The sequence below is a fragment of the Macaca thibetana genome, chromosome 4 (assembly GCF_024542745.1).
Source record: "Macaca thibetana thibetana isolate TM-01 chromosome 4, ASM2454274v1, whole genome shotgun sequence".
Lineage (NCBI taxonomy): Eukaryota > Metazoa > Chordata > Mammalia > Primates > Cercopithecidae > Macaca > Macaca thibetana.
Window position 1 is genome coordinate 106,151,421 of NC_065581.1, and position 26,163 is coordinate 106,177,583.

A 26,163-nucleotide genomic window follows, 5' to 3' on the forward strand; every position below is an offset into this window, starting at 1 on the left:
TGTGGAGGAAACATCTTTAGGGAATAAAATGATACAATAAGGAGTACAGTAAATGCTTACTGAGAGAGAAAACTATTTCCAAAGCAGACAATTTTGAGATGTCAGGCAGCCAACTTTTCCTTGACTTTAATGAAGAACAGATGACCACTGGCAGACTAACTGGTCACGGGGCAGGCAGACAGAGGCCAGCATTGACTTTGGACTCACCATTACAGTGATGAAAATGGCCTGGCTCTCAGAAGAGCGGCTCATGTCTGCCTCTCCCTTTCCTGTCATTATGCTGTTACATTGTAAGGGCAACGTGATCAGGAAAATCAGTCACCCCACTCCCCTCACTTCATGCTGATAATACCTTCAGATTTTGGGCCTAGCCTCCTATTTTTAAAACATCTAGGGAAAAACTGCTGACGCCATTACATCCTTCACCCTGCCCCTGCCCATCCTGAGCCAACCCACTCCCAGTGTAGGGGAAGCCCTTCTGGCAGGCAGCTCGTCACTCATCATGACACATTTCCTACGGTGGGGATTTAGGTTTCTGTCCCCCCACTGTCGCTGGAGGAAGTGAGAAATAAATAACCAACATAATTTTAACTCCTTTCAGAAATAAGTTTGGTGTGAATAAGACAACTCTCAATATCCTCTGATGCCATAATAATACAATGTCCTACCTTCTCATCTCGAAAATTTAGGAACTGCTGAAAAACTTCACTTTCAGAGATTACTGGATGGCGACACATCCTGGTCATCCAGGCCTGAAGTCTCTCCATGCGCATTTTGATAAATTCCTCTTCAAAGCGGCCTGCAAGCGACACACAAAGAATGACATGCGACTTTGTCTAAAATGAATTACTGTTACCATACAGTAACTTAAAAACCATTTCTATGGCTACTGGCTACTTGGTAGAAAGTTATTTAGCAAAAGGTAAACCCTGGTGATTTTTCACTAATCTAAAATACAAGCAACACAATGAACGCTCAAAGATGCACAGGTAAGATGCAACAGACTTCAGTTTTTAAGAATATAATTCCAATTTAACATATCTACAAACCCTTTAATTGGGACAAGAATAATAACAACCTCAAAGTGCTATTTTCTTCAATTATCCTTAAAGTACTAAAAAAAAAAAAAAGGAAACCTTATCTCAACATGAAAACCTGTCTTTTTCCTACAAGCGAACAGGCCAGTTTCTTTGTGGCCACAGTAAGTCCTATAGGCAAGAAAGGAGTGATAAGTGGAATTTAATGTCATTCTCACAAATGACATGACATTTTCATATTATAAAAATGTGTCCAAATGCAATATAAATTACATACATACAAGTTTAAATTTATCATTATGAAAAGTAACCCAATGCTGTAGCTTTTTTCCTCCATGTATTTTAAATTACTTAAACTGAAATACCAAAGGAATTTTTCCATGAATGCAGTAATGTAAGTTGCTATTCCAGAACTTGTGACCATACTAAAACAGTTTAATGAGTGGTCCTTTCTGTTTTAAAAGTAGAAGGTCAGCTTGACAACGATGGCATAACAAACATCAAGTGAACATTAAGAATGTTTATAAACCTACAAACAAAAATTACTATTAGTTGAAAGGCTTCTAGTGGTAGAAGTTCCAGCTACGGCCTGGAGAGATCAGCTAACCCTACCCCTCAAAAGCAACTATAAAGCCAGACAACATTGACAAAAACAACCAAATGAGTGCTCTAGAAATCAACAAAAGGCGAATGGCCATCTAAGAAGTGTTTATGCTTGAAGAACTGAACTTCAGGCGACAACGACGGAAATCTGTGGTGTTGGGAGGCTGCTCCTGTCTCTCCCGGACCTGCTGCCTGTGTGTCACCCCACCCCACCCCAAAAGTGTTTGACATGGCAGTACCACTAGGGTGGACAGGCTGTGAAGATGGGCAGCTGCAGCTTCTCTGTCAGGGTAAGACGCTTACTTGAAGTGATGGGAGATGCCCATGTTCAATGGTGGTGTCAGTGGCAGTGACAATCTCAGAGAAAGATGAACAGGAAGGGCCAACAGCCCTGATAGCCAAGGTTGAACCATGCATATTCCAGGCTGAGGCCGTATGCATACACAGTGGAGACCAGAGAAGGTCCAAGCCAGGCACACAATCCTGGTCAACTGTGAGGCTGTACATACAAGTAAAGGAGACACAAAAGGGTCTGGTAGAAAGTAAAAGCTAGGGCAACTTAAAAATGACCTGAGTTTTGAATGAGTTACATCGAGTTACAGTTACATCGACAGAGCACAGAAGCCCCAACTTACTGGCCTGAGGTGGTTGGTTACAACCTCTGTCAATCAATCATAGGCTTACTACCAATCCACACAGACACAGGAGCAAACTCTAGGAAGGCAAATGTAAAATAAACAAATTAACAAACACAGCAATAACTGAACTGCCAGGGAGACAGACTTCAGAGATTTAATCTTAGGCAAGTTACTTAACAAATAAAAAGCAGAAACAACAACCTTCAGGGAGGTAAACTCAGAATCTAGAGTTGCTAAAATGTATTCTCAAAAATGTCCAGTTTTCAACAAAAAATTAAGAGATATGCAAAGAAATAGCAAGATATGACCCATACTAGGAAAAAAACAAGCAGTCAATAGACACTATCTCTGAGTATCCTCAGACGTTGAGTTTGGCAGAAAAAAAAACAATGTGGCAGATAAAGCAGATTCTATAAAGATGTTCAAAGAACTAAGGGAAGCCTAAAAAATTAAAGAAAAATATGACAGAGAATCAACACACAGAATTTCAAAAAGGCGACAGCAGTTACCAAAAAAGAATCACTTGGAAATTCTGGAGTTGAAAGTATAGTAATTGAAATTAAAAATTCACTGCAGATAAGGCTCAGCAGAAGATTTAAGGTAGCAGAAGAAAAAAAACACCCAGTGAATTTGAAGATAGATCAACAGAAGTTAACTAACATGAAGAACACAGAGAAAAAAAACGAAACGTAAAATGAACACACTTTAGAATACATCAAGCACACCAAACACTTGTAATGAGAATCCCAGAGGAAGAAGAGAGAGACAAAAAAATATTTGAAGAAATAATGGCAGAAAACTTCTCAAATTTGATGGAAAATGAATCTACATTTCCAAGAAGCTCAACAAACCTCAGTACAGTCTGTATTTGTAGGATAAATACAAAGAGATTCACAACTAGATACGACAGAGTTCAACTACTGAAAGACAAAATCAAAATCTTGAAAGCAGCAAGTGAAAAATGACTGATCATGCACAGTGGTGTGGGCACCTTAAACAGCATTAACAGCTGACTTGCTGTCTGACACAATGTAGCCAGATCAGTACAACTATCCTCTAAAAATAAAGACATACCCAGATAAATAATGAGAGAATTCACTGATAACAGACATGCATTATAAGAAGTATTAAAAGAAGACCTTCAGGCTAAAAAGAAATTAGTCAAGATGGTGACTTGAATCTGCAGAGAGAAATAAACAGCACCAGAAATAAAAGGATTTATGTAAAAGACTCTATAGATATATTTTTTCTAATTTGTTTCCTTAGCATCTTTAAAACACAAAAGACTGTAGAAAGCAGTCATTGCCACACTGTATTGTTGGAGTCATAACATATAGATGTAATATATATGAAAATAATAGCATTAATGAGGGAAGTGAATAAAGCTATATAGGATAAAAGTTTCTATATGTTAGTGGAATTAATATTAATTTAAAGTGCACTGTGATGTTAAAAAAGATGCATATTATATCCCGTAGGGCAACCACTAAGAAAATAACTTTAAAAATTTAGTTTAAACAATGAGAGGAATTACAACAATACACTCACTGTAAAATATTTAACACAAGGGAAAGGCAGTAAAGGAGCAAAAAGAAGCAAACACAGAAAACAAACAACAAAATGGCAAATGTGAATCTAACCACGTCAATAATTATACTAAATACAAATGGCCGCCTGTAGTCCCAGCTACTCGGGAGGCTGAGGCAGGAGAATGGCATAAACCTGGGAGGCAGAGCTTGCAGTGAGCTGAGATCGGTGACAGAGAGCTTGCAGTGAGCCTGGGTGACAGAGCGAGACTCCGTGTCAAAAAAAAAAAAAATACAAATGGTCTAAAAACCCCAATCAAAAGCAGATTGTGAGACTTGATAAAAAAGTAAGATCCAACTATCTTGCCTATAAGAGAAACAGCTTAATTTCAAAGGCACACATATACTGAAAGTAAATGGATGAGAAAAGATATACCATACAAACAGTAACCATAAGACAAATGGAGTGACTATACTAATATTAGACAAGTATGCTTTAACGCAGGAAATCTTACTAGAGACAATGGGGGACACCTCATGATAAAAGACTCACTACATCAGGAAGATATTACAAACTGTGTATCTACCTAACAAGAGAGCCTCAAAATACATAAAACAAAAAGTGACAGAATTAAAAGGAGAGATGGTCCACCAATAAGAATGCTAAATTTCAATACCCGATACTCAATAAATTGACAGAACTAGAAAGAAAATTGGCAAGGATACAGAAACCTGAATAACACTATCAACCCAGTCTGATTGACATGAATGAAATGCTCCACCCAGTTGCTACAGACACATATTCTTTTGAAGCACACATGGAATATTCTCTAGGACGGACCATATGCTAGGCCATAAAATAAATCTGAATAAATGTAAAAGGACTAAAAATAATGCAAAGTATGTTCTCTGAACATAATAAAACTAGAGGTCAAAAGAAAAAAATTTGGGAAATGGCCAAATATTTGGAAATTAAACATAGAGTTGGTTCTCTGTATCCATGGGTTCTGCATCCATGGATTCAACCAACCTCAGATTGCAAATATTTGAGGAAAAAAAAAATGTTTCTGTAATGAATATGTATGGACTTTTTTCCTTGTTATTATTCTCAAAACAATACATAGCATTTACATTGTATTAGGTATTATAATTAATGTGCATAGGTTATATGCAAATACTATACCATTTTATATCAGGGACTTGAGCATCTATGGATTTTGTATCTGTGGGAGGTTCTGAAACCAATTCCCATGGATACTGAGATACAGGTATATTTCTAAATAACCCATGGATCAATAAGAACTTATGAGAAAAATTAGAAAATGTTTTGACCTGAATGAACATGAAAACTCAATATATTAGACTTTATGGAATGCAGCAAAAGCAATGCTTAGAGGAAAGTTTTTAGCATTTAACGCCTGTGATAGTAGAAATATCTCAAAACAATAATCTAAGTTTCTATGTTAAGAAACTAGGAAAAGAATAAATCAAACTCAAACCAAGCTGATGGAGAGAAATGATAAAAGAGCAGAAAACAATACAACAGAAAAGAGAAAAATAAAAATCAATAAAACCAAAGAAAAGAGAGAGATGACAATGATCAAAATCAGAAATGAAGGAGTATATATCATTACAGACCTAACATCTTTAAAAGTACAAAGAGATACTATGAGCAACTCTAAAACTATACCCAACAACTTATATGAAATAAATAAATTCCCTTAAAGACCCAAGCTACCAAAGCTCACTAAAGAAGAGACAGCCTGAATAGTCCTATACCTATTAAGGAAATTAAATTCATAGTTAAAGCCTTCCCACAAAGAACACTCCAGGTCCAGATGATTTCAGTGGTGAATTCTATCAAACATGTATAGAACAATATCAATTCTATATAATCTCTTCCAGAATATAAAAAAGGAGGGAATAGTTCCAAACTCATCCTATAAGACTAGCATTGCCCTGATACTAAAACGAGACAAAGAAAATTACAAGAAAACTATAGACCAATAACCATCGTGAACCAAATCCTCAACCAAATATTATTAGCAAATTTAATCTAGTAATACATAAGAAGAATGTGTCACCATAGAGTGCATGTAAGGCTGGTTCAGCAGTGGAAAGCTGATGAATATGATTTACTGTATTAATAGCAGAAGAAAAGCCATACAATCACTCGATGGGTACACAAAATACATGGGACAAAATTCAGCAACTATTCATGAACAAAAACTTTCAGCAACCTAGAAATAGAAGGGAAATTCCTTAACTTGATAAAAGCACATCTAACAAAAAACCTACAGCTAATACATACTTAATGGTGAAAGACTGAATGCTTTGCCCCTAAGATAAGGAATAAGCCAAAGATGATTGTTCTCACTATTTCTATTCAACAGCATACAGGGAGTCCTAGCAAGTGCAATAAGGCGAAAACAGAAATAGAAGGCCCATGGATTGGGAAAGATGAAATAAAACTCTCTATTCCAAGCTGACATGATTGTCTACATTAAAAAAGAAAAGAGAAAAAAACCAAAGCATCCATACCCACAAAAAAGCTCCTGGAACTACTGAGTTTAGCAAGGCCACAGATAAAAGGTGCATATAAAAAAATCAATTGTATCTCTATATGCAATACATAACTAGAAAACAAATAGTACCATTTACAATACAACTCTCCAATGAAATTCTTACACATAAATTTTTTGTTTTTTTGAGACAAAGTCTAACTCTGTCACCCAGGCTGGAATGCAGTGGCGTGATCCCGGCTCACTGCAACCTCCACCTCCCGGATTCAAGCGATTCTCCTGCCTCAGCCACCTGAGTAGCTGGGACTACAGGTGCACACCACCACGCCTGGGTAATTTTTTTTTTTCCAGTAGAGATGGGGTTTCACCACGTTGGCCAGGTTGGTCTCAAACTCCTGACCTCAGGTGATCCACCTGCCTCAGCCTCCCAAAGTGCTGAGATTACAGCTGTGAGCCACCGTGCCTGGCCTGAAATTCTTACATATAAATCTAACAAAATATATGCAGAATCTGTATGTTGAAGACTCCAAAACCCTAATGAAAATAAAATATGATATATTTATATATGGAGAAGATGAGATATCAAGATGTGAAAATTGTTCCATAGAATCAACGCGGTTCCAATAAAAATTCCAGCATGATTATAAATATCTACAAACTGACATTTAAATTTACAAGGAAAGGAAAAGAAAAAGAATAGCCAAAACAGTGTTGTAAAGGAACCAAGTTGGAGGATTCACGCTACCTGATTTAAAGACTTACCATAAAGCTACACAAGTCAAGACAGTGCAGGACTGGAGAAAGGGATGGACACATAAATATCAATGGAACAGAACAGAATCCAGAAATAAACCCACAAATACAATCAACTGACTTTTTTCTTTTACAAACATCATTCTAATAAATGTAAAACAGATCTGTCTTTCCAAAAGATGGTGTGAGACCCACTGAATATCCTGATGAAAAAAAAAAATGCACTACCTCTACCGCACTGCACACCTTATATAAAAATAACCTCAAGGCCGGGCGCGGTGGCTCAAGCCTGTAATCCCAGCACTTTGGGAGGCCGAGGCGGGCGGATCACAAGGTCAGGAGATCGAGACCACAGTGAAACCCCGTCTCTACTAAAAATACAAAAAATTAGCCGGGCGCGGTGGTGGGCGCCTGTAGTCCCAGCTACTCGGGAGGCTGAGCCAGGAGAATGGCGGGAACCCGGGAGGCGGAGCTTGCAGTGAGCCGAGATCGCGCCACTGCACTCCAGCCTGGGCAACAGCGTGAGACTCCGTCTCAAAAAAAAAAAAAAAAAAAAAAAAAAAAAAAAAAAAAAAAAAAAAAAAAAAAAATAACCTCAAAATGTATCAAAGACCTAAATGAAAAGCCTAAAACTACAAAACCTTTAGAAGAAAATGTTGCGAATTGATCTTAGCCATGACACCTCAAGCACAGTCCATGAAAGAAAAAACTGATACAGTGAACTTCATTAAAGTTAAAAGCCTTTGTTATGCAAAAGACACTGTTAAGAAAATAATAAGGCTAGTGTGGTAGCTCCTGCCTCTAATCCCAACACTTTGGGAGGCTGAAGTGGGTGGATCGCTTGAGCTCAGGACTTCGAGACCAGCCTACGCAACAGGGTGAAAACCCTGTCTCTACCAAAAATACAAAAAATTCACAAGAAGTGTTGATGAGAGCCTGCAGTCCCCTAGTTACTCAGGAGGCTGAGGCTGGAAGGCTGCTTGAGCCCGGGAGGTCAAGGTCAAGGTTGTAGTGAGCTGAGATGGTTGACATTGCATTCCAGCCTGGGCGACCAGAGTGAGACCCTGTCTCAAAAAAAAAAAAAAAAAAAAAAAAAAAAAAAAAAAAAAAAAAAAGAAAGAAAAAGAAAATGACAAGCCAAGCCACAGCTGCGACAAGTTATTTGCAAATCACTTATCTAACAAAGAACTTGTTTCTAGAATATATACATATTTTTTAAAATCTCAGGATTCAACAACAAGAAAACAGACTGATACAAAATGAGCACAAGATGTGAACAGACGCTTCAGCACCGAAGACCTACAGATGGGAAATAAGCACATGAAGAGATGCTCGGCCCCACTCGCCATCAGGAAATGCAAATCAAAACCACGCTGAGATCCCACTGCATACCTATCGGACTGGTTAAAACGAGGAAAACCGGACACTATCAAGTGCAGGTAGGGATGTGGAACTACTGATACTCTCATATATTGCTGGTGAGGATTCCAAAATGGTATAGCCTCTTTGAAAAACAGTTGGGCAATTTCTTAAACATTAAACATATACTTGCCAAATGACCCAGTCATTTTACTCTTCTTTACCCAAGAGGAATGAAAACTTACGTTCATGCAAAAACCTGTTTGCAAATGTTTATGGCAGCTTTATTCATAATTGCCAAAAGCTGGAAACCCAAATGTCCTTCAATGAGTGAATGGATAAACAAGCTATGGTATATCTAAACACTGGAATACTATTGGCCTCAAAAGGAACAAACTATTGACACAACAAAATGAATGAATTGCAAATGCGTTATGCTAAATGAAAGCAGTCAGACTCGAAAGACTATACACTGCATGCTTCCATTTATAATGACATTCTAGAAAACACAAAATTATGAACACAAAGAACACATCAGCTGTTGCCATGGTTAGGACTAGGGGGATGGGCAGCACGAGGGAACCTGGGGAGGTGACGGAGCTGTTCTGTATCACGAAATCTAGTGGTGGTTGCAAGACTGCAGTGGTAGCTGTCAAAACTCAGAACTCTACATCAAAAAGAATGAATTTACTGTACCTAAGTTTAAAAGTAAAATTTAAAAAATGAAACCTGAATTTTCCTTTAGAAACTACGAGTATAAGTCAGGCAATGGTGGCGTGCACCTATAATCCCAGCTACTTGGGAGGCTGAGGTGGGAGGATCACTTGAGTCCAGGAGGTCAAGGCTGCAGTGAGCTATGACTGTGCCACTGCACTCCAGGCTGGGTAACAGAGCAAGACCCTGTCTCCAAAAATAAATAAATAATAGATAGTATTATGCGCCTATATATCAAAAACTTATTACCTAAAAAGTGGACTTGAACAGAACAATGAGTCTAGACACTGTCAGTGTACTACAGCATTGCAAACTTTTCATTTACTAGCAGTAGATTAAGCAGAAGCAAAGCCTTGTAACTTGGAAAAACGATAATCCACCTCCTGGCCAGAAAGCCAGCCTGGACCTGGGATACGATGAACCTCCCATTACGGCCAGGTGAGTTATACCCAGAGTTCATTATCCAATCATTGGTTGAAATTTAGAGATTCTTATTTTATTGAAAAATTATTCTTGTGAAAATTTTTCTGACACAGCTGGTTTCTCTTTAAGCTTATGACTTCAGATGTTATTTTACGTTTGGTAGAATTTTCAGACCAAGTTGCAAAGAATTAGAAAGAAGGAGGAACTTTTATTTCTCTGTTTTCCATGAACCTTACTAAGGTTTTCAATAAGTATATGAATATATCAGTTTGGTCCCAGGAGTAAAATCATATTCATTCAATATTATTTCCATAAAAAAATCTCTAAACAAATACAGAAATGTTAACTGTACACTTTTTCATGGATTAATTATCGAGTCCACAGGAATATCACAGCATCACCTACTAAGCATTCCTTTTTCTTTTCTTCCGTAGTTAAGTGAGAGGAGAGCTCTCATATAATAATGATCTATGGGCATCCCAGGCAGGAGGCAAACAAGTGAGAGGGGGAAAATAGAGCCCTTCTGTGCTGTTTGGCTTCCTTGGCTCATATCCCAGTTAGTGAATCAAAGCTCAACTTTCTTCACACCAAGGGGCTGCTGCATGCTTGCTTTTCCATGACATACCCCTCCCTGGCTGCACGCCTGAACTTATTTTTTTTAAACAAATCTTAGTATGGAAGGAGAACCGTGACTCTCTGAAGCTTTACAAGAGTACTGAATTATCCGATTCAGAATAAACAATGTATTACAATCTAAAAGATACGAGAATTTCTTACAAGCCTGAAACAGGCCATTAACCCATGTATTTAAACACCGCGGAGCACACGCTGTGCTAACCAAGTTGATAAAGGACAGTACAAAATTCAAGGAAATAGACTATAATTTTAAATGGCAGAACTGAAGTTTTCATGGAAAGAAATCTGTATTTTTAAAGAGAAAGCTGTGATTGAAAGCAATAAGGACGACAAAAAGGAGGTACAGGGAGTGTCTGAACTGGGTTAGAAGTAGGGGTGTGGTCAGTGCCTCTGGGCGGAAGGCAGCAGCAGCCCGGCCCTCTGGCTGTCACTCCACGGCCCCAGCATCATGAGGCACCACTCAAGTGTCACCCAGGGGACTGTGGGGATGTGTTTATCTACCCAGCAGTGCAGCCCCATTTTCAATTTTCCTATGACAATTTGAAATTTTTGAAATGTTTTCCAAAAAAATCAAAATCAAAACTTTTAAAACAAAACTTTCCATCTCCACAAAACACTTCAGGGAAAAACAAACATAAAACAAAGTAAAATATAAAGTAATGTTTTAAGGAGAATAATTTACTCATTGTATGAATACTAATTCTAGGGGAAGATTTAGTCAGTCCACATCTTAACATAAACAGAGTAAGCTGTGGGATCAGGTTCACATTCCTTTTTCGACAATAGAGAGGGGAACCTGTTTAATGTTTGGATTTCCATTTCCTCATACATAAAGTGAAGATGAAAATGACTATCTGTGAGGACAGATGAGAGGCACTTGGGAAGTGTCCAGGCAGGCACACGTGGGACTCCACGGGGATGCTGACATGTCTCCATCTGGCACTGCCACCTGGCTGTGAAGAGTCGCAGGCCCTCTCTGAACCGTTTGACTCTTGCGAATGCAGTGAGAATTCCACCGCCTCTGGTCTTCCCTGACCTTTGGGAAAGAACCCTTCCTTCACCCCTCCATGTTGCTTCTCCCTGGGTTCAGGTGAGCCTCTCAGCGTCTCCTTCACATCTCTTTCAGGCCTCCTGGCTCTGACCTTTGAAGACCTCCTCTCACTCTCAATCCACTCCTTTCTATTTTCACTAGTTCATGTATATGAACATTTTCTAGCAATATACTAAACTCTGCCTAACCTTTAAGTCCATTTCTTCACAAACTTTATTATTTATTTTATTTATTTATTTATTTTTTGAGACAGAGTCTCGCTCTGTCGCCTGGGCTGGAGTGCAGTGCTGCGATCTCAGTTCATCGCAACCTCTGCCTCCTGGGTTTACGCCATTCTCCTGCCTCAGCCTCCCCAGGAGCTGGGACTACAGGGGCCTACCACCTCACCCGGCTAATTTTTTAGTAGAAACGGGGTTTCACCGTGTTAGCCAGGATAGTCTCCATCTCCTGACCTCGTGATTCGCCCGCCTCGGCCTCCCAAAGTGCTGGGATTACAAGCGCGAGCCACCGTGCCCGGCCCACAACCTTTATTTTGACACACACATGCTGAGTCCCTGAGTGCCTACACAGAGTAGCAGAGTCTATGCTAGGCTGGAGATTAAAAACAAAAACCATTCCCAGACACAAAAACAAACCTTTCTACCTGCATACTTACAAGGTGCTCTAGTAACACCATGGGTTATTTACCAAGATATTCTTGGGGGTGGGGGAGAGGAGGGAATGTGGCACTTAAAAAACAAGAGAAGGCAGAAGGTAGTAATCAAAATAAATAGAAAATTGCACTTTTAAAAAACAAGAAAAGGGAGAGGGCAATAATCAAAGCAAGCAGAAAACCGGGCAGCTTCTTCCTTCGTTAACACTTAGCAGTTCTGTGGCTTCTCCGTCCAGTGCTCACTCATCTAATGAAATAATGCAGCTCATCTGCATAACCTGTTTGCATCATGTGGGTCATACGTTTTTATTTCCATTTTAGGCTATCTGAATCATTTCTATTTTTTCAGGTGTCATTTTTCACATATTTTAAATGTACACATTTCTTTTGTAGAAAGAGTACAGCAATGAAGGCAATGACTCTGCTGGAATTCAACACACATACCAAGACCAGTGATTTGTACATTAAACGTTCTTGTTAGATGTTTAGGCAACTTCCAGATACATGTACAACATGCTATGGTTCTCTCTTCATAGCTGTATTTAATTACTGTTCCCAACTCCTGCCTCCTGCTGCTCTACAGGATGGAAAACGCCATCACTGACTTATAGGAGGATAATCTGACTTGAGTCTTTTTATTTGTCATGCTGGGTTTAGCATTAAACACACTCACCTGTGACTTGCTTGTCTGGAAGAGAAGGGATTGGAATGGCTGACCCAAACTTAACCAGGAGACGCTCATATAACCAGTCAAAGTGCTTATACCTGTGGTTTACAGATCGATTAGTGTTCTACAAAATAAGCGGAAGAGAAAAGGTTACCAATGCCAACTCTAGAAAATGAAGAAAAAAGTAAGCTGCGATCAGTGATCCACACGATTCTGCTTTTGATAACGTGGATACTTACAGTGGGTGTTAGCTGATATTCAATGTAGCTCTTCAGACCATACATTTTGGAGCCTTTCCTGGGATCTGCTACCACACAGTCAAATGTAGAGGTAGGATAAACCCACATTGGGCCATAATCTCCAACCTATGCAATGTTCCAGAAATAAGTAATTTTGTTACATGGAAAAATAATAAATATAATTGATGTGAGTCAGCAAGTCATTCTTTTCAGAATGAGAAGTCCTTTGGAGGGTCATTCTTGTTCCTCTTTGAAAGGTACATATATGGTTCAATGGTTTCTGTTCCTGTTAGATACTATGTTTAAAGAACGCACCTGTGGGAAACCCTTCTGCTCCCATGTGGGTAGCTCAGCCCACGGAGAGGAGACACCAGCTTCCCTCTCCTGAGGAGAGTGCTAGTTACAAAACAATGTTTCTTTATAGTCTAGCTGTCTCAAGCTACATGTGATGAAGGACTAGTTTTTAAAAATTTCCAATAATAGTTTGGTGAAATATAACATCATACATTTTGATTTTTCAACAATACCAAATTGTCCTCAAGTTTTCTAAATATTCTCATGTTCCATACCAATCTCATGGTGGATCAGGAACAAGCAGTTTTCAGATGGGCCACTGGTCTGTGGACCATACTTTGAGTAGCATTTCTGTGGCTCAGGGAAGCGATTAGTCAGATTGGCCAGAGATGATGGACAGTTTTACTACTAGTGGCAGGGTGGGGGGAGGGGGAGGTACTATGTCTTAAAAGCAAGAACCAGGCTTGCTGTTTTTCCGTGGGCTGCTGTGCCTAAGCACAGTGGGCTGGCTCACTTCCAACCCCCCAGGTATCATGTCCACCTGGGTAAGGCTTGCCCGTAGAGGGTAGGCCTCCATTCCTTTCCCACTGGCCTTCTCTTCTATCTGTGACTAGGGGCACAAGTTCACAAATTCAGGCGAGGCTTACACTAGCTCACTGGGGTTTTAGCTGTGGTGGGAGGTGAGGAAGGGAAACCAGCTAAGTTCTATGTGGGGGTGTAGAGACCACGTGTGTAAGTTTTGAGCCTGAGAATCATTTCTGCTAGGCATTGCTAGGTGACAATAGGTCTGCTGTCCCAAACCTGGTGTTTTCATCTTATTTAAAACAGCATCCAAGGCCATGGGGGCAGCTGCAGAGGAACCTGGATGCTGGAGCTCATGTACAGGCTCCTGAAATCACTCCCTGAGTCACCAACAGTCTCAAGTTGGTTCTGCCTCATTCATTTCATAAACTTCGACCACAATGACAGACTCCAGAGATTCAGACCGTAGGACAGTACCTCTTATGAAAACACATTGCAGAACAATAGAAGTCCTTATTGTACTGAGAATGTTATCTATCTTCTTGGCTTAACAATGAAAAATAATTGAGTTACAATCCGAGACAAGAATGAAAAGCAAACACACGGACTGTAAAAAGATCCACTGTTCAGGAAGCGGGTTCACTCAGAGATCCATCCAGAGACTCAAGGAGAATGAAATAATTCATGAACAGGTTTCACTCTTGCAGATTTGAAAAAGTACAGTAAGAAAGTAAAAAGAAAGTGAGAAAAATCACACAGATTGCGCTGAAGGAAGAGAGATTTGTTCAGGCTGAGACCTCAGAGAGGCAAGGCCAGACAGACATAAAAAGGAAAAAAAAGTATACCCAGTCCTAGTTTTTTTTTTTTTTTTTTTTTTTTTTTTTTTTTTTTTTTTTTTTTTTTTTTTTTTTAAGTGGAAGATGGGAAAAGCGGATTGGGATATTTAAGTCCAGAGTCTGTTAGGTGAGGAAGGTGCCCTACTGTAAGGATAGGAGCAGTTTAAAAAGAGACTAAAATCTCTGAGAACAAATTAATATAACGCCCGCAGAGAGAGCCCAGATCCAAGAAACTACCCGAAAGGTGCAGAGGAGATGACTTTCGGGGGCTCCCTCAGTGAGTGGGCTGAGAGCGGCAACTGCACTTGGGTAGTGCCCAATTTCATGGGTCTCTGTTTCATGAGAAGGCAAGGTTACGGCACTTTTAGAGCAAAGAGTTAGTCTCTGCTTTCTCTGGGCCTCCTGAAGATGCGGTGGCTTTCCCCAGCTTCTTCCATGTATGGACGCCCACACAGGCAGACCCGCCTACTGGCTGCATGGGTCCAGTTCTACCTAAAACTTGCGGGTCAATGAAAGGCTGGAACCCTTAGCTCTGTACCACCACTGAACGCTTGGGACAAAGTCCCCTTTAAGAATCTGAGGCAGGCCGGCTGCGGGGGCTCATGCCTGTAATCCCAGCACTTTGGGAGGCCGATGCAGGTGGATCACAAGGTCAGGAGTTCAAGACCAGCCTGGCCAATATGGTGAAACCCCATCTCTACTAAAAAATACAAAAAGAATTAGCCGGACATGGTGGTGCATGCCTATAATCCCAGTTACTCGGGAGCCTGAGGCAGGAGAATTGCTTGAACCCGTGAGGCAGAGGTTGCAGTGAACCAAGATCGCGCCACTGCACTCCAGCCTGGGTGACAGAGTGAGACTCTGTCTTAAAAACAAACAAACAAACAAACAAAAAACAAAACTGAGGCAGAGCTGTGCGCTCTTGATTTTGAGGAGTGTTAAATCTCATGAAAAGAATAATGGTACATGTTCACTTATTTAAGTCCAGAGAAAACAGGAAAAAAATCTTTAATATAACTACTCAGAAGTTAATTACCCCAAATTTGCTTTGAGGGAAAAAGCATAAAAAGGGCTCTTGGTTACAGCTCTTCAGTCTGGAGGCTTCCAGGGTTTAGAGTTTTTCAAACATGCAGGCACAAGTAATTAAAGAATCTAATACTATTCCTGCAATTTTATCAAGTCTCCAAAGATTACAGAATAAGACCAGATGTTTCCTCATCCTTGATTGAGTCCAGGGTGAGAACACTCAAGACTTCAGGTTCCCAATCTGATTGTTACAGGGTTAAGTCAACAGGATCAGAAGAGAGCTACACTTCTCTTTTCCAGAATTTCATTTGGGAATCTACAACTAAATATCACCTAGACAGAAAATCTATCACCAATGAAAATGTGGAATGAAACCAAAGGGCTTGTGTCACGTTATGCGATGACCAAGTAATTCTAAGACAGATATTCTTAATGATGTCCTTAACTCCCAGCTTTTATTTGGTAGCTCCGTATCTCGATTTGACAGCTGGCTTACTGGAAAAAAACACTATTACCAATATATCTGAAAGGGCACCTTATTCTGATAACAAACATGTACTTTACAAGGGAAGAAACAAATATTTGAATTGAGTTCATCAGTGAAACATATAGGGCTGACAGAAAAACAGTATGTAAAATACACTTCAAGACATTTTAGAAAAAAATGATCAAAATAGTACGTTTTATGAGTGTTTGTTCAATACTAAAGGTCTGAAAGATAAAGAATAAACAATATAATGACAGACATTAATTTGTGTTAATTATCTTCAGTACTCCTACAACACTAACACATATTATCTGTTATTTGGGACATTAAATATATTTAAAAATACTTTCCAAAAGATGAATAACTCGCTTAGCTTTAAGGTACAGTGTTAAGAGTTTAATCAGAAAGAAAGCAAACAAAAATAAACAAACTTACAATGATGGGAATTTTCTCTTTGGGCTTTGCTAGTTGTTTGGCCAACAAATACTGTTCCGTGCCAGGTTTCGCAAATCCAGGAAATCTAATCATGAATACAAAGGTTTGTCAATCTTAAGTCTTTCCTTGTAAGAATTTTACAACTCTCGTCCACATTTACTGAATTTACCAATTTTAACCTTGTCCTGTCTTTCGGGTGCACTACAACTAGGAAACTGTGGTAAACGAAACCTAATGTAATCAGATTGTTCAATGGCCAATTAGGCATTTAATTAAGCTTGATCTGGTAAGGAGAACAGTTTGACTCCAGAAGGTGTGATGTTTACGGGCACTCTATTTGCTTGACTGTGTCTGAAACATTCCATCACCCCACAGAGTGAAGGGCAGACCTGAAAAAACGCCCCCTAGTCCCCTGGGGCAGTGAGTAGTGGGCATGCCAATCTGAGCTGGCCACAGGGGGCAACAGCCACGTGCTGGCATTTCTACATCCAAATTAAAGTTGCCTTTCAACAAGCTCACTCCAGAGGCCACAACTGTCCCAAAGAGGCTGTCCTGCTCATCAGTGTATGTGCTTGTTTCTTTTGGAATTGCCTTCAGAAGCAGTTCATGACAGTGGAAAACAAGTCTCCTTGGTAAAGAGACCCAAAGTATAATCAATAAATTTGGCTTTGGGGTAGGGGTGAGGGGGGAGGTCACTTAAGACCCAAAAACTTAAATAAACTTGACTACTTCCAGAAATCAAATCTACAGCCAAAGGACATTTCTAAAATTGAAGGACAGCTAGAACACAGCCATCTAAAAAGTGCTACTGAAAAAGACAAGATTAATTTGGGTTTTAGAATTTTTCTTTCAGTAAACAGAAGGAAGTAAAATATCTACAGTGGGAAAAGGAATCTTATTTCTACGAAGTTCCAGTCGCATTGCTACTTTCATTCATGTGCCAAGCTGAAGGCCAGTGTGATACTCTCAGGGGCCCATGTCTTCTTTTCCTGCATTCTCGACCGACTTCCCTTGAGTCTCCTTTCTCTAGACATTCCTTTAAAACACAGCTTATACAAGAGACCAGAGGTGTCCTGCAGCTGGATGGCGTGGGGTTTGAATTCTGACTCCAACACTTCGGTAGCCTTAGGGGCTGAAATCTTGTGGAAGAATGAGACCAGAATGACCTACCTACTAAGGTGATACGGGAATTAATGATTTATGTAAAGAGCCTAGCATGTACTCAGTACATTTCAGTCACTGGCGATTAAGTCATCCCCTCTTTGGAAGTACTCCCTGCAGCCTCAGGCAGAGTCTTCCTCGGCATTTTGAGCATATTTTGTGATTCCATTCATCACACCTGATTGCCGCTATCCATTTACCTATTACAGCAGCCAGAGTGACTTAGAGGAAGCATCTGTGTTTTCAGGACCTGGAGGAGGTTTTGGAGCATACTGAATGCTTAACGAACTAACAGGCTAACCTGGAACACTTTTTATTTATTAATTAATTTATTTTATTTATTTTTTTGAGATAGAGTCTCACTATGTCACCAGGATGGAATACAGTGGCACGATCTTGGCTCACCACAACCTCCACCTCCCTGGTTCAAGCGATTCTCCTGCCTCAGCCTCCCGAGTAGCTGGGACTATAGGCGCGCTTCTGTGGGGATTATATATCACGACAACTTGACTAGCTTGTAAACATTTCACTTTTTGGGCACTGTTATGGACCACAGAAAAATTTTTGAGGACAGCAATGTATTAATTCTTTCAGCAGCATCAAGATGTCTTTTTTTTTTTTTTTTTTTTTGAGACAGAGTCTTTCTGTGTTGCCCAGGTTGGAGTGCAGTGGCGCCATCTTGGCTTACTGCAACCTCTGCCCCCCAGCTTCAAGCGATTTTCCTGCCTCAGCCTTCCAAGTAGCTAGGATTACAGGCATGCCACCAAGCCCGGCTAATTTTTTTATTTTTGGTACAGACTGAGGTTTCACCATGTTGGCCAGGCTGGTCTCGAATTCCTGACCTCGTGATCTGCCTGCCTCAGCCTCCCAAAGTGCTGGGATTACAGGCATGAGCCACTGCACCCGGCCCAAGATGAATTCTTATAGTGCTCAAGTATATTTAATTTCGGATCTCCTTTTCTAGTATAAGATTTATGTTCCATGACTAGAATACAGCTGTCATATAAAATGGACTAATTGCTGAAAAAGTGTTAATACTTAAAAACAATTTTTATAATTGTTTTAAGTTTAAGTGACTCATTTATACATTAGTAGAGTTAAATACAAATACACCGGGTTTTAAACTGTTCACAGCACCACACAGAGACGGAGATGCCTCACAGGCACAGGTTCAAGTTAGGACTGCGTTCATGTGGTTTCAACCTGGAATGATATTTTAGAGCAGAAAGAATTCTTAAAGCCAACCTCCTTGCTTCCGAGATGAAGAAACTGAGATTCCAACAGGTCATGAAACTTGCCTAAGGTTATAAGCAAATCAGAGAGCAAGAGTGGAGCAGAGGAGAGCACCAAAAACTAGAGTCAGAGACCCCCCAGGCATGAGGGAACCTCACTGATCAGCCATGAAAACATGGTTGTTCATTTTTCTCAGTCTCTGCTTCTTTTGTTTTCAAAATGGGGTTAATTTATATGAATTTTCAATATACTTGATATTCACATCTAAAGAACAGCTGACAATGATGCACATCACTACTGACCACGACTGAAAACTTCAAATTTGACTCTGAAACAAGACACAGTTAACTAACAAGACAGAGAATTATTCATTTTATTATGCATGCAATTGAGCAGGAAAATATATAATGGAAGAAACTGGATTAAGAGGCAGCAAAAGCGTGCAGTCAAAAGAGAACGCATTTAATCACCAAAGCTATTTAAATACACTTTGGAGTACTTGTAGGACTTATTAAACTACATCTAGACCTAGATCTTGATGTCTAAATATATGTCAAATGTTATGTTTTTAATTTTTCCAGACACAGATTAACATTCTTTGATATCTGCTTTCAATCATGGACTTGGAATATTGGGGAAAAGTATTAGTCATTTCATAAAATAAACTAAACATAACTGCTGGAAGAAGAGTACTTGAAAATTCTGATGGAGGTCATAAATTATTAATATATCTCCTTCAAGCTACACAGGCATAAACTACAGCCTTATTTAGGTCTCTCCAAAGAATCCTACTATGTCCACGGTCACCGGTGCCCACATGCTTTCCTGTTAAGTAGGGTATCTACAAGTACTGTTAAAAACCTTTTTTTTTTTTTTTTTTTTTTTTTTTTTGGCTAGGTGCGGTGGCTCAAGCCTGTAATCCCAGCACTTTGGGAGGCAGAGGCGGGTGGATCACTTGAGACCAGGAGCTTGAGACCAGCCTGGCCAACGTGGTAAAACCTTGTCTCTACTAAAAATACAAAAATTAGCTGGGCATGGTGGCACGCATTTGTAATCCCAGCTACTCAGGTGGCTGAGGCACAAGAATCGCTTGAACCGGGGAGGTGGGGGTTGCAGTAAACCAAGATCACAGCACTGCACTTCAGCCTGGGTGACAGAGGGAAACGCCCGTCTCAAAACAAGAAAACAAAACAAAATACAACACTTTTTTTTTTTGTTTTAAATCTAAGAGAAACCTAAGCTAAAACAAAGCTCCCGACCACGTTTTTAGGCACAGGAGCTGAGAACACGGGCTTCGGCGCCTGAGGGCCTGGTTTCCTGACTGGAACACTCGGGTGCGTCTCTCTGGGCATCAGTTTGCCTGCAGTAAAACAGGGGTTTTATGTACCACAAAGGATACGAGGGCCACATGTAAATGATACAAACCACTCTGCACAATGTCTGGCACATGGCAAGTGATTAATAAAATAGTAAAACATTTAAAACAGAGTTGCTATTATTACTTTTTTTTTAGCTTTCCTGTGACATTAGTAATGAAACCTTAATATGTCATAAACTGATAAAAGTAGAAGTAATGAAAACAATTGGGAAATCATCAAATAAAGTAAATATTTCGCTTATTAACCTTGTAAAACAAAAATCTTTTTTTTTTTTTTAAGCAAGCTTCTCAGTTAAGATCCAAATAAAAATAACTGAATCATATCCAAAACTTAGGAGATCACTGGAAAGGGAAAAAGCCAGCTGCCTCTTTTTATGGTATATGCTTTGTATTACTGTTTACTTCTACTACGGCCCTGGTTCCCCAGCTCCCCTTTAAACTTACTTGTTAAGGGGAATTTTCATGGATGAGGAGCTGGCACGACTGTTTCCTCGCTGAGAGCCGCCTGCATCGGCTGATTCCGAATCCTTAAAGTAGGAAGAGGACTTGGGCCCGTCCCAGTCTTCATCCCAGTCATCATCATCACCAGTTGCTAGAGGTGAAAATGGAAGATCATCAGTTAAAAAAAAGAAAAAAGACCAAAACGAAAATGAAATTGTTTAATTTTCTGATAGTAACTACCTACTGGGCAAATCAATTTTTTTTTTTGATGGAGAAAAGGGTATAATATAGGAGTATAATATGGATGTTAAGAGTAATGGCTTTGTAGTCAATTTTAAGCCTTGAATTATAGATCTTTTAGTGCAAAACACAAATCAGAAGCAATTTAAAAAGGGCTGTCAGATTAATTTTAATTTTTGACAAGGGCACCAAGATGACACAATAGAGAAAGGGCAGTCTTCTTAGTAAGTCGTGCTGGGAAAACCAGATATCTACATGCAAAAGAACAAAACTGGACCTTGTCTTACACCACACACAAAAATCAACTTAAAATAGATTACAGACCTACATGGAAGACCTGAAACCACACAACTCCTAGAAGGAGACACAGGTGAAAAGCTCCTTGGCGCTGGCCTTGGCAATTGTGTTTTTGAATATTACACCAAAAACGCAGGCAACAAAGTCAAAAATAACAAGTGAGACTACAAGAAACTAAAAAGCTTCTGAACAGCAAAGGAAACAATCAAAATGAAAAGGTAGCCTATCAGCTGGAAGAAAATATTTGCGAGCCATGTATCTGATAACCTGTTAATATTCAAAACATACAAGGAACTCGCACAATAGCAAAAAAAAAAAAAAAAAAAAAAAAAAGAAAAAGAAAAAGAAAAAAAAAAACTCAATTAAAAAATGGACAAAGGACCCAAATAGACATTTTTCCAAAGAAGACCAAAAAAATGGCCAAGAGGTATATGAAAAGGCACTCAACATCACTAATCACTAGGGAAATGGAAATCAAAATCACAGTGAAATATCATGTCCCACTTCTTAGGATGGCTATTTTATTTTATTTATTTTATTTTAGAGACGGAGTCTCACTCTGTCACCCAGGCTGGAGTGCAGTGACGCGATCTCAGCTCACTGCAAGCTCGACCTCCCGGGTTCTCACCATTCTCCTGCCTCAGCCTCCCGAGTAGCTGGGATTACAGGTGCCTGCCACCACGCCTGGCTAAATTTTTTGTATTTTATAAAAATTTTGTATTTTATAATACGGGGTTTCACCGTATTAGCCAGGATGGTCTCAATCTCCTGACCTCATGATCCTCCCACCTCAGGCCTCCCAAAGTGCTAGGATTACAGGTGTGAGCCACCGTGCCCGGCCTACTTATTTATTTTTTGAGACAGAGTCTCGCTTTGTCACTCAGGCTGGGGTGCAGTAGCATAATCTCAGCTCACTGCAACTTCCGCCTCCCAGGTTCAAGTGATTCTCATGCCTCAGCTTCCCGAGTAGTTGGGATTACAGGCACTCACCACCACGCCTGGCTAATTTTTGTATTTTTAGTAGAGATAGGGTTTCAACAATGCTGCCCAGGCTGGTCTTGAACTCCTGACCTCAGGTAATCCGCCCGCCTCAGGCTCCCAAAATGCTAAAATTACAGGCATGAGCCACTGCGCCCGACTGGATAGCTATTATTTAAAAACTCAAAAGATCATGAGTGTTGGTAAAGGTGTGAAGAAAAGGGAACCCTGGTACAATTTTGATGGAAATGTAAATTGGCACAGCTGCTATGGAAAACAGTATGGAGGCTTAAAAAATAAAACTATAACTAACATATGACCCAGCAACTCCTCCTCTCCTAGGTATATATGCCAAAGAAATGAGAGCAGTACCTTGTAGAGATACCTGCACGCCCATTTTCAATGCAGCATTATTTGCAATTGCCAAGATAGAGAATCATCCTAAGTGTCTGTCAATGGATGAAGGAATAAAGAAACTGTAGTATACACATAAAATGGAATATTATTCAGCCTTAAAAGGAAATCCTGCCATTTGTGACACCATGGATGAACCTGAAGGACAGTAGGCTAAAGGAAATAAGCCACACACACAAATAAAAATACCACGTGATCTTACCTACACGTGGAACTTTTAACAGGTCTTTAAAAAATCTAAAAAACTTATAGAAGCAGACAGTAGAAGGGTGGTTACCAGGGGCAGGGACAGGGCGAACTAGGGAGATGTAGGTCAAAGGTACAAAGTTGCAGTCATGTAGGATAGTCTAGAGATCTCATGTACAGCATGAGGGCTACAATTAATGATATTGCATTATATATGGGAAAGTTGCTGAGGGAGATTTTAGGTGCTCTTACCACATATACCACTTGCACATACACATGCATGTGCACACACACACGTGCACATACACACTTAGGTAACCATGTGAAGTGAGGCATATGTTAAGCGCTTGACAGTAGTAATGATTTCACTATATACACGTATATTACATCACTCTGTACACCTTAAATATAGCTACTTTTTTTTTTTTTTTTAGACGGAGCCTTGCTTTGTCGCCCAGGCTGGAATGCAGTGGTGCGATCTTGGCTCACTGCAAGCTCCACCTCCAGGGTTCACGCCATTCACCTGCCTCAGCCTCCCGAGTAGCTGGGACTACAAGCACCCGTCACCACGCCTGGTTAAATTTTTTTGTATTTTTAGTGGAGACAGGGTCTCACTGTGTTAGCCAGGATGGCCTCGATCTCCTGACCTCGTGGAATCTGCCCGCCTTGGCCTCCCAAAGTGCTGGGAATTACAGGTGTGAAAATACAGACAATTTTTTTAAAGGGCTGTCAGTCCAAGTCACTTCAGATAAATGCAGACTATAAGAATGTTAAGTGGTACACAGGAGAAAAGACTTCTAGAGGCCTAGACACTGATACATCTAGTCTTATACATTTACAAATAAGCAGAATACCCTTTAATTCTAGAGGCTTGGGGAGGACAAAAGGGACGACAGATCTTTGAAAAGCAGCTGTTTAACACTAACAATAAAGGGGAGAGAAGGGCAACGAGGGGGACATTAAAAAGACCGGGTTGGGGTATGGGAGAAAAAGGGAAAGAGAAAAAGGTGAGAGTGAAGAACTAATTAAGCAGCATCAGTAGCTACTATTCTGACAATAATGCCCGTGTCAGATAAGGTGCTGTCGGCTCTCCCCCTCCTCCTTCTTCCCCCATTCTAATGGCCTGAGTATCCTTTAGTGTCAGACCCTAAGAGTGCCACTATGGAGAAGCTGAGAGACAAATGCCATATGGGAGAAGAACAAACTGTGAGAAGGATGTGGGCCAAGTGACCACAGAGCCAGACACCAGGAGTCTCTCAATGCTTCTATTCAGCCTACACCCCGGTCCTGCTGACAGGCAGCTCCTGTCCACAACTGCCAGTCTTGAGCCAGGACCTGCACCCTTCTTTAAGCTTACGAGTGAGGTCCTTGCTGTTTAGAACAGACATTCAGTTCTTGGCCCAATGTGCTTACAGAGGAGACAGATTCAGAGATTGAAAAAAAAAAAAAAAATAGGGAGACTATCTTCTTATTTAACTTCAGAACAGACATAAATGCCCTTAATTCCCAAATTATTTCCCATTCCATACATTTCTCTTCTGCCTCAGTATTTCTATTCATCGCCTAGTCAAACAGGAAGTTAAAACAGTGAATGCAGAGGTCTTAAACCAGCAGGATGAGCCACACCCCATCCACATACACTTGTTTCTGGCTCAAGATTTTAAAACAAATGTGTTAGCTGCTGAGATGTTAAAATGAGAAGGTGACAAATAACCAAGACTTCTCATCTCTCTGAAGATGTGGAGATCAGAACGTGGGCTCAGCTTCCTTGCAAATGCAGCGATCCATGGGCGATAGCAGGGGCCCTCAGCCTTCTGCAGCCTCCACCGCCCATTCTGCTTTTACTTTACCAACCCAGCATTTGAATCTGAGACTTCACATGGACAAGTAAGACTGAACTGAAGTTACAGTTAATGACCATCTACATTTGGATCCAGGTTTGCTACTAGGGAATAAGGGCAACTGCGAGCAGTTCTTTTGAATAAAATCTATTTTCGACTCAATGACCCAGAGTGGTATTGTGAGGTAAGAAACAGCTATCTGGTCTGTGTCCCCAGTTCCCAGCACAGTGCTCCTAAAACTCTTGTAACTTCCTGAATGTTAGGTGTGCAAGGTGCATCTTTTGTTCTGATATTTGGTTTCTGACCCTGGCTCCTGACACAGACCTCCTAACCCTTGGAATTTCCCGGGTGGTAGGAGCATCTTTTGTTCGAATGAGGTGACTCCTGGTGGGATGGGGGCTGGTCAACAGAAGGACCAAGCCAGGATTAGAAGCTTGGAACTTCCGCTCCACCTCCCATTCTCTGGGAAGAAAAGTGGGGCCAGAAGTTGAGTTAATAATCAATCATGCCGGCCAGGCGTGGTGGCTCACGCCTGTAATCCCAGCACTTTGGGAGGCTGAGGCAGGTGGATCACCCGAGGTCAGGAGTTTGAGACCAGCCTGGCCAACATGGTGAAACCTCGCCTCTACTAAAAATACAATAAATCAGCTGGGTGTGGCAGTGGGTGCCTGTAATCCCAGCTACTCAGGAGGCTGAGGCAAGAGACTCACTTGAACCTGGGAGGCGGAGGTTTCAGTGAGCCGAGATCACGCCACTGCACTCCAGCCTGAGCAACGAGAGCAAAACTGTGTCTCAAAGAATAATAATAATCATCATCATCATCATCGATCATGCCTATGTGATGAAACCGCTGTAAAAATCCTTGAGCTACAGGGAAAGAGATTCTGGGGTGCTGAACATGTAGGGGCACATGGGGCAGGGGAACATGGAAGCTCCACGTCCCTTCCCCGTGCCCCGCCCTATGCACATGTCTTCATCCGGCTCTTTATTTGCATCCTATCAACTGTGCTTTGTAATAAACTGACAGTAGTAAGTAAAGTGCTTCCCTGAGTTCTGTGAGCTGCTCCAGCAGCTTAATTGAACCCAAGGTGGGGGTGGTGGGCACTCCCTTGATCTGACTCCAGGTAGACAGTATCACGACGGTAGGACACTCAGTCGGTGTTTGCTGCACAGCTGCCTGGTGTGTGGGGCAATCCTCCCTTCCCATGCTGTGGTCACAACACTGTTCTGTGTTTTGCTGAGTATGGGAATAGCAAAAACAGTTTGGTCTTCCCTGTCTCTCCCGCTCAGCCATGGCAGGCAGGGCGGGACCTCGCGCCCCTCTCCTCACCTGGTCCTTGGTAGGCCTGGGGGTGGCCGAAGGCAGTGTCCCAGTTGTTGGGAGTGTTTGTGCTTCTTTGGGCTCCAGCCCCCTCTGGCTGGGCCCCCCAGCCCTCTGAGCTTTCCCAGTTCCCGGATTTGGAGGCACTCCAGGCTGACCAGGGGTCATTGCCACTGCCAACCTATTGAAAGGGGTAAAAAGAAGGAGAATTTTTGTGACTTTTGGAAACCATGACTCAATTCAATAATGAACT

General features: G+C 40.8%; 1 protein-coding gene across 2 annotated transcripts in view; it reads right to left on the reverse strand.

Moving 5' to 3' along the window:
* The window catches only part of SNX9 (sorting nexin 9), a 123,649-nt gene that overhangs the window by 23,758 nt on the left and 73,728 nt on the right, over positions 1-26,163 (reverse strand). For both annotated transcript variants that reach the window (XM_050786718.1, XM_050786719.1), the window contains 6 exons: positions 25,920-26,091; positions 20,637-20,784; positions 16,421-16,505; positions 12,821-12,946; positions 12,588-12,705; positions 669-799 (listed from right to left, as the gene is read on the reverse strand). In XM_050786718.1, the coding sequence (XP_050642675.1) occupies positions 669-799; positions 12,588-12,705; positions 12,821-12,946; positions 16,421-16,505; positions 20,637-20,784; positions 25,920-26,091 (780 nt within the window). The remainder of the gene's footprint in view (positions 1-668; positions 800-12,587; positions 12,706-12,820; positions 12,947-16,420; positions 16,506-20,636; positions 20,785-25,919; positions 26,092-26,163) is intronic.